General features: G+C 41.6%; 1 protein-coding gene across 2 annotated transcripts in view; it reads right to left on the reverse strand.

The window, feature by feature from the left end:
• TMTC1 (transmembrane O-mannosyltransferase targeting cadherins 1) overlaps positions 1 to 14,653 on the reverse strand; it is a 244,572-nt gene that overhangs the window by 11,745 nt on the left and 218,174 nt on the right. For both annotated transcript variants that reach the window (XM_037032260.1, XM_037032331.1), the window contains exons 14-16: positions 3,945 to 4,047; positions 1,623 to 1,758; positions 519 to 663 (exon numbers count right to left, since the gene is read on the reverse strand). In XM_037032260.1, coding sequence (XP_036888155.1) covers positions 519 to 663; positions 1,623 to 1,758; positions 3,945 to 4,047 — 384 coding nt within the window. The remainder of the gene's footprint in view (positions 1 to 518; positions 664 to 1,622; positions 1,759 to 3,944; positions 4,048 to 14,653) is intronic.

Here is a 14,653-nt window from a genome sequence, read left to right on the forward strand (position 1 = left end):
CTGAATTTGAAATCTATACTGTGGTTATGTTAGAGAATGCCCTTATTCTTAAGAACTATATATGTTGAAGTGTTAAGAAGTAATAGGAATGAGACTTATCATTCTCACCAGGCTCAGGGAGAAATAACATTTATTAATAATACGTATATGCACCACTGTGTATATGCATACACATGCCTAATATGCATATATATTCATATACACTTTCACACGAGAGGGTGCTAAATGAATATATCAAAATGCTGAAAACTGATCAACCTGCATGAAAGAGTATATGGGAGCTATTTATATCCTTTCAAATGCTTGTAAGTTTGAAATTATCTCAAAACAAAATCTTACAAGTATTTTTAGTGTCCATGCCTTGTATAAATGGCTCTAACATTGGTTACATGAATATTCATAAGATGGATATGTTACAGTATTTCCAGTTCCAGTTCTGAGGCCTGCTGACCAGAGCTCCCTCAGCTGCCTGCTCTGCCCACGTTCCCAGCTCCGTTCTCTCTGGTCCGTCTACTCACCAGGGCCAGGCGGAGTTCCTTGTGGGAGGGCTGAAGTGCCGCAGCTTCCCGGTAAATCTGCAGAGCTTCTTCGTAGCGGCCAGTGTTGTAGTACAGTGCTCCCAAAGGTGACAGTATCTCAGCGTTGCGTGCCACCTTCAGAGCGCTGAGGTTTAACGAAGGTGAATTAAGACTTTTCTTCTAACAGGTACATTTCCAAAGGTCAAAACTTAGATTTAGGGATGACTGTTTAGGTTTGAGGCTGTGCTCCAATACGGCCTCTGTTTTTTTATATCAAAAAGAATGTCTGGTCCTGGCTGGTGTGGCTCAGTGGATTGAGTGCCACCTTGTGAACCAAAGGGTTGCAGGTTCGATTCCCAGTCTAGGGTACAAGCCTGGGTTGCAGGCCAGGTCCCCAGTAGGGGGTGTGCACAAGGCAACCACACATTGATGTTTCTGTCTCTTTCTCTCCCCTGCTGTCCCCCTCTAGAAATAAATAAATAAAATCTTTTTTAAAAAGACTTAAAAAAAATCATGGTGCCATACTCTGACTCTTAAGAGTATCTCTAATGACCTACTAGTATGGAAACGAAGCCCCCAGTGACCTTTTCCATTCATGGTGATGGGCCTGTTTTGTTGTACGCACAGTAGGTCATTTATACCCACTTTCAAAACTGCTGTTTATGCTTTGGATTGCTGTCTGTAGCTTCAGAAAACAGTAGGAATTAAATTCCAACCTCGGTTTAGCACCATGTTTTAACCAGCAGGCCGGAAAGTCATTATCCGGGTACCATTAGCAGTGCTGTATTGTTTGCTTTGGCGATGAGAATCCGTATTGCCTGGGCTGGCAAAACTCACTAGTACCCTGAAAATATGTCTGGTCCACCTGAGAAGTTGATGACATAGTGAATAACATCGTAATAATTTAGTACAGTGGTAGATGGTAACCAGCCTGATCATGGCAATCCCATCATAAGGTATATAAATGTCAAGTCACTATGTGGCACACCTGGAACTAACATCATATGTCAACTCTACTTAAAATAAGGTGAATTTTAAATAAAAATTGATGGGCAATTGCAGAGGTCTTTGGGCAACTCACAAAGTGAAGGAAAGGAACTTTACCGTTTGTACCACTCTTCAGCCATGCCGTTGTCTCCCAGGGACCGATAGAGTCTGCCCAGGTTCACCATGGCCACGTGATGACTCGGGCTAAGTCTGATGGCCTGCTGGTAATGGACCACTGCCTTCTCTGGAGAGCCTACAACCAGAGGTGCACTGGTAAGAGCAGAGTATGCCTTAATTATAAAACACACGAGCTCTTTAATTTTCTGATGTACATCATTTTTCTTACAGTCATACCATCAATTACTCAGTTTGTAAACTACCTTGCATTTTGCCTTCTTCTCCTTGCCACTGCCTAACTTTGAACCATTTCACTATTCTTTCCCATTTCCAAAGAAATTAATGATAACAAAGCAATAGGAGTTAAAACCTATATCTTTTATTATATATAATTTTAGTAAAAGTTTATTCTTACAGGGGGAGGGCAAGAATAATATGGGAAATGTAGAAGCTAAAGAACTTGTGACACATGGACATGAACTAAAGGGGGGAATGTGGGGGAGGGGATGGGCAGGGTGGAGGGGAATAAAGGAGGGGGAATGGGACGACTGTAATGGCATAATCAATCAAATATATTTTAAAAAATGAAAAAAAGTTTATTCTGACAATTGCATGAGCTCATATAATGTTTTGAGATTATCAGTGGTTGCTATTTATAAAGATACATTGCTACTCATTATACAAAAAAAATGGAAGTGGCCATTACACAAAGAAAACTGTCCTGAAGCAATTTTTAAGGTTCTGTCTCAATTACTATACCACAACATTATAACTTGAGACACTACTTTAAATAAGTTTTATTTAATTACATTTTTGTTTAAAAGGTATTTATTTAAAAAAAAATAATGCCTCCTTGCATTCATCTAATACATTGTATATTTTACAACACTTTAAGTGATTTCAGATGGTCTTTGCAGGTATTTTTGGTACTATTTGGCTGCCTTTTGATACCATGTAGCTGCCTTTTGGGATTTAAGAGATATTTTAGAATAAACAAAATTATTACTTATAGATACAGACATCAAACTGCAAAGACATTACGAGACTCGACAAAGATCCCAGGGCAAGGGAGGCTAAGGGCCAGGGCTAGAATCAAGTCTCTCGAGTCTGTAAGGTTCTCCAAAGAACTTCCCCAGTGAAATCAGAACTGAGTGACGGGGCTGCAGAAGAGTTTAACGTTTTAAATGGGATGGGATGTTCATGACCTGCACAGACATCTTCTCAAGGGCACCTTTTTTGAATGCAAGTTTACGAAGGAGGTGACAGGCTACTGGTAATACGGAGAATTTCACCAGTATAAAACACAAATACGAGGGAGTGGTGGGAAGATATCTAGTGCTGTTAACTGGGGTTGATGATTGGGGTGGACTTTTTTTGTTATTGGAATAGAAGGAAGAGGACTGGAGCAGGGCGACAGGAGGTCTCTTGCGGGGGTTTACATCTTCGTTACAGGGATTTGTTACTGTTTTGCTAAGGAACCAGCAGGTGGCACTACAAAACAATTTTACATGCAAAAATAGAAGATGGTTATCACCATGTAAATAGTGCTACTTCCAATATCTTCAAAAAACAAATTAATTACAAGGACATTTTATTGTAGGGCACATACTGTAATAGTCAGCAAGAACTAAGTGGTGTTGGCATTAAATTCAAATCCCATTTTATTCTTCGTAAGTGCTCATAGCATACCAACAGTACATGGGGCACAAGTCACAGAGGAGGAGGGCAAAGGGGGAAAGATTGGGACGATGGTGACAGAAAAACAGGAATAACAATAAAAAGAAGACATAATCCCTGCTCCACAAAGTTTTTCATCAAATAAAATGGAGGAAAGGTATTTTCCAAAACATTGTCACACACGAGGACTTTATCAATTATAATAATACAGTTCTCAGATGTATATCACATATGGAACAATAAAAACAATTCTGGGGACCTTTTTAATTAGTTACAGAACAGTATTTACCACCCGCCAGCAACTGCATTCAGAGCAGGTTGTGCTCCACGGTAGAGGAACATTTCATCATAGATTTATAAACTTGTATGAATGGTGCTCAAGGAAAACTCTTTAAATCATCAAGGCTACTTCCTGTCACTTGGGCAGTTTTCCCTAGAGATACGATAAGAACTGGGCTGACTTTATGGAACCGAGCCTGAAGATTTAGAGAAATGCCAGCCCATGGCACCTGGTGACTGTCCACGGGGGGAGTGCCTTGCCAGGCCCAGCGAAGTTGCCTTCAGAGGCATTATTTGGGCGGTGGTCGTTCTGCTCGAGAGTATCACCTCTTCTCAGCGGAACGGGTTCTCTCTGATCCCACTTACCAGTGTCGACTAAGAAAACTCCATAGTTGTTGTGTAAGTCCGAGCTATCAGGACAGTTCTTTATCCCAGCCTGGTATGTTTCTTCAGCTTCCTTAAATCTCTCCTTTAAAACAGAATCCAGAAAAATAAATCAGAGAGTTCAGAGAATTAGCAATAAACTGAATCGCAGCCATGAGACAAGCGGAAAACAACTCACTGAGCATGCACGCTGCAGTCGACATCGAGATCAAACACGAGGTACTCGGTATGAGTTAAAGGACGATGCTGGCTGAACACATACCTACAATCTATATCTCTGCTTAGTTCCTTCAGGGCAGACAGCTGGTGTTTACTAAGAAGCAGTATCTGGAAGGATTCGCTTTATAGTCAGAAATAGTCTCAAAGCGATTATTGAAATGGGATGCTTCCACCCAGTAGCTTTCTGGATGAAAATGGGTGATTCATCCATATAGAAATTCCTCTTCCCGGTGGTGATCCAACTGGGAGGCGGGGAGGCCCGGGCATCTGTCTCACAGCTGGGTTTGCATAGCTGCCACTCCTTCACCCACACTGTGAAGTTTATTTGGGGAAGTTTCGAGGGGAGGGAGTGGAGAGGCTGGTACAGATCATGGGAGGCTTTGTCGAATCCTTTATTTTTTTAAAGATTTCATTTATTTATTTTGAGAGAGAGGATTAAGGTAGAAAATAGAGAGAAACATCGGCATGTAGTTGTCCCTCACTTGCCCCCAAGTGGGGATCTGGCCCACGACCCAGGCATGTGCCCTGACTAGGAACTGAACCAGCAACCCTTTGGTTTGTAAACTCAATCCATTGAGTGTGGCTCAATCCATTGAGCTCCACTAGCCAGGGAGAATCTTTTCTTTATTGAAATGTTTCTCTAGCCCACCAAACTACTCACCACTTCCTTTGTCCAACCTGTGCTTTCCATCTCTGAGCTGTTCCATCCAATAGGAATCTATGTCCCCTCAAAGCACAGCTCCAACTCCTCCCTCTGTGGCAAGGTCCAAATCAGTCTCCATATCTCCAGTGGATTGTTTTCTAATTGCCCTGGTCTACTCTCTAGAGATTCATTTTAACACAAATTACTTACATGTACATTTTTTTACAGCCATCTTAGATGGTCATGTCACATACTTCATGCTACAGAAGGTAACAGCTAGTTAATGAATCGAAGTTACCGGGGTTCTAACAATTGCTCACGAGTGAACAATTTCATAGTTTCCTGGTACCGCTGTGAAGGTCAAGTGAGAAGGAATGATCTGGCATCAAGCACATCCCAACTTGACCTTTAATATGCTCGAAGCATGAACATTTTCCATAATTTTATCACAAGTTACTAGTACTAAGCATTCAACCAGATAAGGGACACGGGGAGGCACAGTATCAATTTCCTCAGACATGATACCTTAAGCTAGTGACCAAAAACATATTGAGTGTGCTCAGTAATAGCCAAGAAGCCTAATACTGGCTGGAGCCAAAAAGGCAAGGACCCTTTACCCTCTGCAGAATGACCAACGCCATCTCTTTGAATCCACATATTTAAGTAGATTTGGGGAAGTGTGGTGTGAATCTGGCAAATGTCACTGATTTCAATTATAGATCCATAATCCGGCAAAAAATGTTTCTAAAAATATGTCTTTTCCTATTTGCCAAACTCCATAAATTATCAAAATCAAAAAGCTAAAGATAAATGAAAATCTCTCAATCTCTCCTTTCAACCTACTGAACAAAAGCTTTATAAAGATATCATCCACCAAAGGACTAGGACATCTGTGAGCAGGCCTAGTGTGCGTGTTAAGTGGAGAGGCAGAACACAAATTACGGAGGGCTCCAATCAAATTAAGGGTTAAAGAGGAGCATTTGATATTTACTGACTCATCCATTCATTCAGTGTGCGTTTATGGCAATGGCTACAGACAGGATGACACAGAGACTCAGCACTGGGCTGCCAGTGTTCGAGGGGAGAGATTGCACTCCAAGCCGCCCCATTTCCTGTCTGTGTGACCTCACTTCCCCTCTCTGTGCCCCACTGCAAACTAGAGATAACAACGACCTCTCATGGAGTTGTTGTGAGGATTAAATGAATTAAAATGTGTGAAGCACTTAGAAGAATGCTTAGCATAGAGTCAGCACTTTCATCACCTTGACCATCTTCCTTACCATCACTACCAGGAGTCGGACCAGTGTGAGGGTTACCACTTGAAACACCCAGAAACAGATGCCAATGACATGGAGATGAATGAAACGAAATACCTCTACTTCAGCTCAAAGATGAATGAACACACAAACAGAACCCGGGGCAAGCAGAGTATGCAAGAGGTAAGTGCAGATGCTCTGAGCTCAGCTGGCCCACAGCTGTTCCTGCCACCACGACACGATGACCCTGCCCAAGTGCATTTCAGCCACCAGTTTTGACTTCCTCTCCCATCAAAACTCTTTAAGAAACTCTATAGGAGAAATAATCAACTAACTTGAATGTTTTTTTTTCTGTTAATTTCTCTTAATCACTTTCCAACACAGAGATGAATAAACAGTATTTTAGAGGCAACCAGAGAAAGATCACCCTGGCTAATCCCAGCCTGAAGGGTCAGGTCAGTTCCTGAAAATCCTGAGTTTCCAGTTATCGCCTGAACAGCGCTAGGGTTTGACTCTGATGCCAAGTCTTTCTTTTCATGAGACCGAATTCTCCATGTTACAAGGCACCTTTAAATGCACTGACATAGTCACAGATTATTTAAATGAACAAAAAGTTATTAAAACTACAATAGGTGAGGGTTTTAGCACAGGAAATAAAAGAATATTAGAGCTGGAGAGACCATTAATGGATACTAATTAACTACCATTTTTAACCACTAAAGAAACTGGGCTGCAAAGTGCTTAACAGATTTGCCCAAGTTCTCAGAGCTACAAGGGGACAGAGAAGAACGTAGGTTTTCAGTGGACATCCAGAGAATTGGTAATCCCGGAATAAAAGCAGTTTCTGGAAGCAAACAAGGGTGTGTCTAGCACCAAAAGAAACGATTACACCTCTGGCTCTCCAACCGTCCATCCCCTCGACAAGTATTTCACGAGCACCATTTGTGTGTCAGGTACAGAGTTGAGACGTGAGAGTAAATGAGACAGACCCCTCAGTAGGGTCACACAGGAATGGGGTTCAGACAGGAATGCATTGCCAGTGCACGGTGACAGTGCTGTGGAGGAGAAGCACAAGGTGCTCGGGAGGCAACAAGAAGTGATACCCAGACTTGGGGTCAGATGGGCACTGCAGACCTGATCCAAATGGCCAGGGACGCTGGCCACCACCAACTCCAGCACCAGTGTCACAGGAGAATGTGCTCAGAAAAAAAAAAAAAGTGTAGCTACTTGAGATCTTAAAAACAACCTTCTAACTACACTGTGGAAGTGTGGAAAGACGGTTTTCCTGAGAGGCGCAATGGACGTCCTCACACGCTAACTTGCTGACTTCGGATGCAGCAGTGGACCAGAGTTTTCAAGTGCAACCACTGTTTTACCTGATGTGAGTTTGCTTTTCTTCCCCCATTTCCCTACTTCTTCTCCAAAAGAGGCAGGGAGATCACCTTTTTCATGTAAAACTTCTCTTATGTTTGGCTTTAGGTGCTGGATTTCACTCAGAAATTCAAAGTCCAAAGAAGAAAGGGGATTGAAAAGACCCGCGTGTGTCAGAGGCAAACAATCACTTCTCAGCGCCCCTGGCAAACCCCGAGGGCGGGCTCAGGACCCCGGTTCTATAAAGAATGCCTTCAATATCGGTCTTTCTTTCCCTTTCCCGTGACTGTACATTTTCAAAGAATGACGAACTCTTTTTATTAAAAAATAAAAGAAGAAAAATACTGCAGAAGAAAAAATACCTCCTAGCTGTTTAGTTAAAATAAATTCTACCTCCTCTAGAAGGCCAATGCATTTATCTTAAAAAGTAGCACTAGTAAGTCCCCGAAGCTCAGTTTCAGGCCCTCACTTGCATTTACCTCTTCTGGTTAATTATCCTGACCTAAGCCCAACGATTCCTGGTCTCTACGGATCTGTAAGGTCCAGGGGAAATGAACACAATCTATTTGTACAACAACTTTAATTAAAACTGCTGGGGACCTGACAAAACACACTGCCTGCTGTGCGTCAGAATTCCCACCCAACCGCTGCCTCAGCGTGGAATGGGCCCGCGAGGGCAGTGGTTCCAAACGGGCAGCAGGCAGCTGTGGCCTCCTCTCCAAGACGCAGAGGCATTTCCAGTGGGGTGGGAATAAAACGGGCCTTTGGGGAGAGAGAAAACGTGCTCAGCATCCCCACTTTTTACCTGCTGTAATGCCGCAGCATGGTACGCTTTTTACCCGAAGGGAGGGAAAGGGGAAAAGTAGAGCTTCTGAGAAAGGATCCCTGCCCATGGTTATTCTCTTGGACCAACTGATATGTTTAGAAAACATTTTTATACTTCAAGTTGCAGCAACCAGGAGGACACACAGACATGGGCTTAATGCAGCAATCCTAAAACTTCTTGGTTTCGGGATCCTTTTGCACTATAAAAAATTACTGAGGACCCCAAGAGAGCTTTGCTTATCTGAGCTCTAAGTATTTACCACAATAGAAATGAAGCTGAGAAATTTTTAAAAATATTTATTAGTTTATTTAAATTTATTATAAACTCAAATATAACACATTTATATGAAAAACAGTTATATTCTATAAAGCAAAGAAAAATTAGTCAGAATAATGACATTATTTTATATTTTTTGCAAATCTTTTTAATGCTTAGCTTAACAGAAGACAGTTGGATTCCCATAGCTACTTTTATGCTCAATCTGTTTTTTTGTTGTTGTTGAAAATACGAGGAAAACCTGGCTTCACACTTGGAAACTGGGAGAATATCTTAATAGCTTTTTCATAATTGTGGATACATCATGTATCCTCTAAGAAGCTACTGTATCCTCTGAGACAATGAGAATGAAAAAGGCAAATTACTTGTTAGTACTATTCCAAAATCCACATAGACCTTCTTGGACTCCAGGAAGGGGTCCTTACAAATCCTTTGTGAATGGCTGGCTTAGTGAGTGGCCTGTAACTGTGTGTGTGTGCTGTGTAGAAGTCACAGGGTGTGGCATTCCGAAGTGGTGAAGGACCTACAGGGACAGGGACAGAAAGTTGTCCTCATGCCCTGACATCATGGCCATGCATCTGAATGACTTCTGAGAGGTGCCGTCACTCTGTCAATGACGTGAGCACATGGAGTCATAAGGTATCTCCCCATCGACCGAATGACTTTATTTTGTTCATTTTTACTTTGGTCACTCAAAGGTGCCTAAAATCCAGATCTCCTGAGAGCAAGTCCCAATGTATTTACTAGCAAACCACATAGCACTGGTTACTCAGTGATATGTGGAGGAAAAGCAATGGGAAGAAGTACTTGCTGCGATTTTGCTATACCCTTATCAGACATTGCTGAACTCTTGGACAGAGATCTGAAGTCTTCAAAAGAGGGTTGAAATACACCTTCAAAATTAAACATGGACAAGATTACATGAAAGATCCTCCCTCTTTAAGAAAATTCATAACTTTATTATGACTAATACATGACTATTTACTATTACCAACCTGGGAAGGTTAGGAGAAATGGAGGTGTTTAAACTCATGTCAACGACTTCTCTGAGAAGCTCAAGACACAGCAGTTTAAAACAAAAAACAGAGATGTTCTGCTTTTGCACCTTCTCCTTTGCTTTTTTGTTTTTTATAAAACATTTTTTCCACTCATCAGTCATCAACGTGGACATTTATGAGAAACAGGCTATCAATATTTGACGCCTGATTCTCTTTCACATTAAACTGAACTGAATCAACTACCTTGGAAATTCTCCACATCATGGAAATATTAGGTTATTTCCAAAATCTGAATTTTCTCACCATCTAGCAGACTGTGATCAACACCTCCCATGGTAATTTCAGTGAGAGAAACAGTTTAAAGAAGAAATGCCAAGAATCATTTTTTTTTTAAAAAGCTAAAAAAAGAAAGTATGACAAGCGTAAGCGACCACAGGGCATAACACGGTCAGGAGAGTGGAAAAGAGAGAATACTCCCATTCCATGGGCAGCTTTCTTCTCACGTCATCTGGTCCTCATTCTCCGCATTTCCAGGCACAAGACTATCTTTCTACTAGAGAAAGGCACTTCGACTGTTCTCTACCTCAGAGCCTATCCCTGTGGCCAGAAAGCTTGTCCTATTCATTTTTACCTAGTTATAATCTACGAGTTCTCCAGGTATCCGATTAAATATCACTATTTGGTCACTGGCCTCACTCCCCATGTGCCCCTTCCCACATTAGGTTAGGTCTCCTTAACATTTTCACTGGGACTTTCCCTTTGCTCATTTGTCATAATTGTGTTAGATACTTGGGTGGAGGCCAATAATGTAATTCTTTGTTTAGGTGGGGTTAGACTTACTGTCTAAACTCTGAGTTCCATGAGGATAAGGCCCATACTTTGCTACTTCAACAATCTCCAATGCTTGGTGGTAGCTCGATGCTCAATCAATCTGTGCTGAATAATTAAATCAATGAATCCTTAAGGTAGGATTCAGTTCAAGTTCACTTGGCCACACATGCAATGTTATACATGGGTGAATCTACCCAAAAGGGGGCATTTTTAGAAGCCAGAAGTTGACTCTGAACCTTTCTTAGTTTTAATCTATACTTCTAATTTATATTTTATCGTTCTAATTTTCATTCCTATATCAGGTGAAGTCATATCCCAAAACACATAAAAGGAAAATATTTTAAGTATTATCAAATTAATTAAATGAGTTTTTCAACAGGCTATAAAGCCGGGGCTTGCCATAATTTGCAGTGGTGCAGAGTCATAAACAATGTTAATTTTATTTCCTTTACTGCTAGTGTATTGTAAGCTATGTAATCTATGGCAAGCATAAGCTGGTTAAAAATGATGGTGGGTCTGTAAATGTTTATAATCCTATCTCCGAAGCTGGAGGACAGCCAGTTCTGAAGGCTAATGGAAAACCAGAAGAGAGCAGCAAGCTAGAGACCATCCTGACTTTAAATCGAGGCATTTATTTGTTGTCCTTGGTTTTCTTCTTTGCTGCAACAGACACACGGGAACAGGGACTTTCTTCTGGATCCTTTCACGTATCTAATTTCTACGACGACTCACCCACCTGGGTTTCCTCTGTCACTTCTCTTCTCCCTTCCAGCCCCTTGTGCACTCAGCCTCATTGACTATGGCCCATTCCCACAGTCCGGTCCCAGGACCCCAACACCACGCAGCGAAAGAGCAGTGGGGGAGGGGTGTAAAGACCAGGCTCTAGTCCAGGACCTGCCACTGATTAGCTGTATGACCTTGACCAGCACTTAACTCTGTGCACCTCAATCTTTATCTGAAAAGTGAGAAATCAACAGATAATTTAAGGTTCTCTCCCCATACTACTCTTCATTTTCTCCTCAAATTACCTACTTGTAATATTGTTTCATTTTTTTGAAGTCCTAAATCTACCTTTCCATCCCCGATCTCCCGCCCTGCCATCTATCCATATGCTACATTGATTTCAGTGTTTCACTAACACCCAAGACACAAAGGTTTTACTCTGCGGGGGGGCAGAACATATTGGTACCACTCTCTTGGAAAGCAATTTAGTAATGAATCCCAAGAGTGAGTTGGTAAGGTGCCTCAATGAGACATGCTAATTCTCTTTGATACGGGAATTCTACCTCTAGGAATCGGTCATTAAGAAATTATTCAGAATATTGTTTTCAAAAAGCCATAGAAAGATAAATGTCACACACACACACACACCCAAATGACCATCAGCTAGGCTATTATATAAATTATAATGCATCAGTTGATAAATTAGTATGTACCCATTAAACTGGTATTTATGGAGGCCATTTAGCACCATGAAAATACGTATCACCTTACATATAATTTAATGGTAAGCGCAAAAAAACAGGATACAAACCATATGTGAATGTTAAGTATAAAAACAAAAAAAAATACATTTCAAAGACCTGCAGGATATTAAGAAATAAAATATTTGTTGTTTCCCGATACGTTACAGGTGAAAGGTATATTTTATTTTCTCCGACTTGCGCACACTTTCCGTTACATATTCATATCACTCCTGTGACTAACACCAGCGTTGAAGCCGCTCTCATCCCCTCCCTCCTTAAAACCCTGCTTCTCCCTGGCTCCCACGGCTGTCAGTGGCTCTGTAGGTCTTCTCAGCCCTTTAGGCACTCTGGGCTCCAGTTCTTAACTTTCTGTTTTTCTTTTCCTTTCCCCCTTCACGTGCAGATAGTCTCTCAGTACAAAATAAACCCATTTCCACAGCACAGTTTATCCATTCCTGCACTTTATTCCTGAGACAAGACTCTCAGTTGCTCACATCAGAATGCATTTAAAGCCTCCTCCAAAACATCTCACATAATTTCCACAGGATTTCCCCCTTCACATCTTTTAAAACCCAGCCCCTCAGACATTTAACCTTTGCTTTCTATTACATATCAATTTCAAACTTGGGCTTCAGTATGTTCCATCATATAATGTCTTTACAAGCTTATTATCCTATTTTTCAAATGTCCCCTTTTCAGATGTTCTACTCTGTCCTGATTTACTTACTACCTTCAGGTTCCAAAAGAGTAAGAAACACACTACTAGTCACAGAAAACCCCTAGAAGGTATCATCACGTACACTCATGGTTCTATTAGCAGTGAGGATAAGAAATGGTGCCAACAGGCAGCAGCACGCTCACAGTAAGAGCAGTCCTTCCTTCCCTCCTTCCTACCTACCTATCTACCTATAGAATCACAGCCTTAGATTAGGGGAAAGATTTCAGGAGTCTGACAAAATCTCTCACAACACCCTTGTGGCCAAGAGTATTGGGGGGACCCCCCCAAAATAGAATTGTCTTCTGGAGGGCAGGCCCCTTGTAGTACAGGCTCCCCCCCATTAGGTGAGTGTTCTAGGAACCCACCTGTATACCAGCTGGTGTTGTAGTGAGAAACTGCTTTTGGCTTCAGTGAATTTTTCTGAACTCTTTCAACGTGTTCGTCATTTTCACGATGGGTGATCTATGGGCACACCTGCCCACACCACACTGAGTATTCAGCAGTTTTGGACCCAAAACAGCATGAGCTCCATGCCCCACCCTCCCTATTCACCCAATCTTGCCCTGAGTCACTTTTTTTTTGTTTGTTTCCCTGGATGAAAAACATCCCCAAGGGGAAACATTTTGCTGATGTGGAAAAGTTGTACAAAAAATGGTAGCAGCACTAAAAGCCACCAAAATCGATGAGTTCAAAAACTGTTCTCAGCAGTGGAAAAAAGTCTTGGTAGGTGTATTGCATCAATTGGAGAGTACTTTGAATGGGATTGAAGTTTAAACATGTAAGAACAACTACACATTATTTATAAATAAATTCTGGGTTTTTGAGGGCCCCCATTGTATAATTCAACAAATTAACCAAAAGTTGAGTAACTGTACCTAAACAGTCTCGGGCAAAATACAGGTCAACCTGGTGAGAAAATTCTACAGCCACAGCTTGGGGATCTGCTGTGACCCAAGCAACATCATTTACTCACACTGTAAATAAACAATGAGAAGTGATTCTCACTTGACTTGCCAATTGAAACAGCTGGAAAGGGTAGTTCATACAATGGATGGCATAAAAAAGAAATAAAAAGCCCTGAAATTTTAGGCTGATATAAGGAAGTTGAGATCAAATACAGACAAAGATGAATTCTTTCATCCAGGCTGTAAAAACTTGCCTGCAAAATAGGCAAGACCTGGACCAACAACCCCTCTACTTTTTTAGGGTTTTCAGTTGAGTGGATCTCCAATCTGAGCCGGGTTATCATGTGGACGCTAAACAACGAGCATTATTCATTTCAGGGTGTGAAATAATAGGTACACAGGATCTCAAGACAGGGAAGTAAGTATTTCGATTCCACCATGAGCTTATGAAGTAGTTGGAGAAACCAGTTTAACTTGGGAGTCACACTGTCATAGAGAAAATAGGTAATCCAGACATTAGGCAAAGCAACATGACTGGAAGGAAAGCATTTGGAAACCACGATAAATGAGAAACAAGTTTAAAGAAGTGGGGTTATCTGAGAGAAGAGATGATTAAAGACGTGACAAGATAACTGCTCAACAAGCTCTCCGTTGCACTGGGCCCAATGGGAGCAAATGACAGAACAGGCAGTTTCAGTCCAGTGCAGGAAAGAGTTTGTTAACATTAGATCCCCCCCAGCCACAGTAAGCACAGGCTGTCCATGTGCAAAGGGGGCCCTGGTAGGTGACCTGTGAGGGAAGGGTTTCTTTTCACAAGGGCGTCTCAGATCGACCAAGGTCTGCACACATTGCTTTCATATACCTGGGTATTTGAAATTGCAGAATGCTGTTATATAAGGTTGTGCCACTTTCCCTCCCCGCTACACACAAAGAATTCACTTTGCTTCCAAAGAATGTGAAGCTGGGCGGATTTTCCTCTAACAGTTTTTCTGTGCCTTGCTTGTATATATCTGAGGCATTCTTTTTGTCACTAAAGAATTCAAAACACGAAGAGAAGATGTTAAAAGAGAGAGAGGGCAATCCTGGGTTATACCGCTCGGCAGCTCTGACACTTTGATGTTCAAGTCCACTGCCCGGAGGAGCAGCACACAGAGCCTTTCCATCTTCCAATTACACTCTTAG

Source organism: Sturnira hondurensis, unplaced genomic scaffold, assembly GCF_014824575.4.
Source record: "Sturnira hondurensis isolate 20B ecotype Veracruz unplaced genomic scaffold, ASM1482457v3 Scaffold0000362, whole genome shotgun sequence".
NCBI lineage: Eukaryota > Metazoa > Chordata > Mammalia > Chiroptera > Phyllostomidae > Sturnira > Sturnira hondurensis.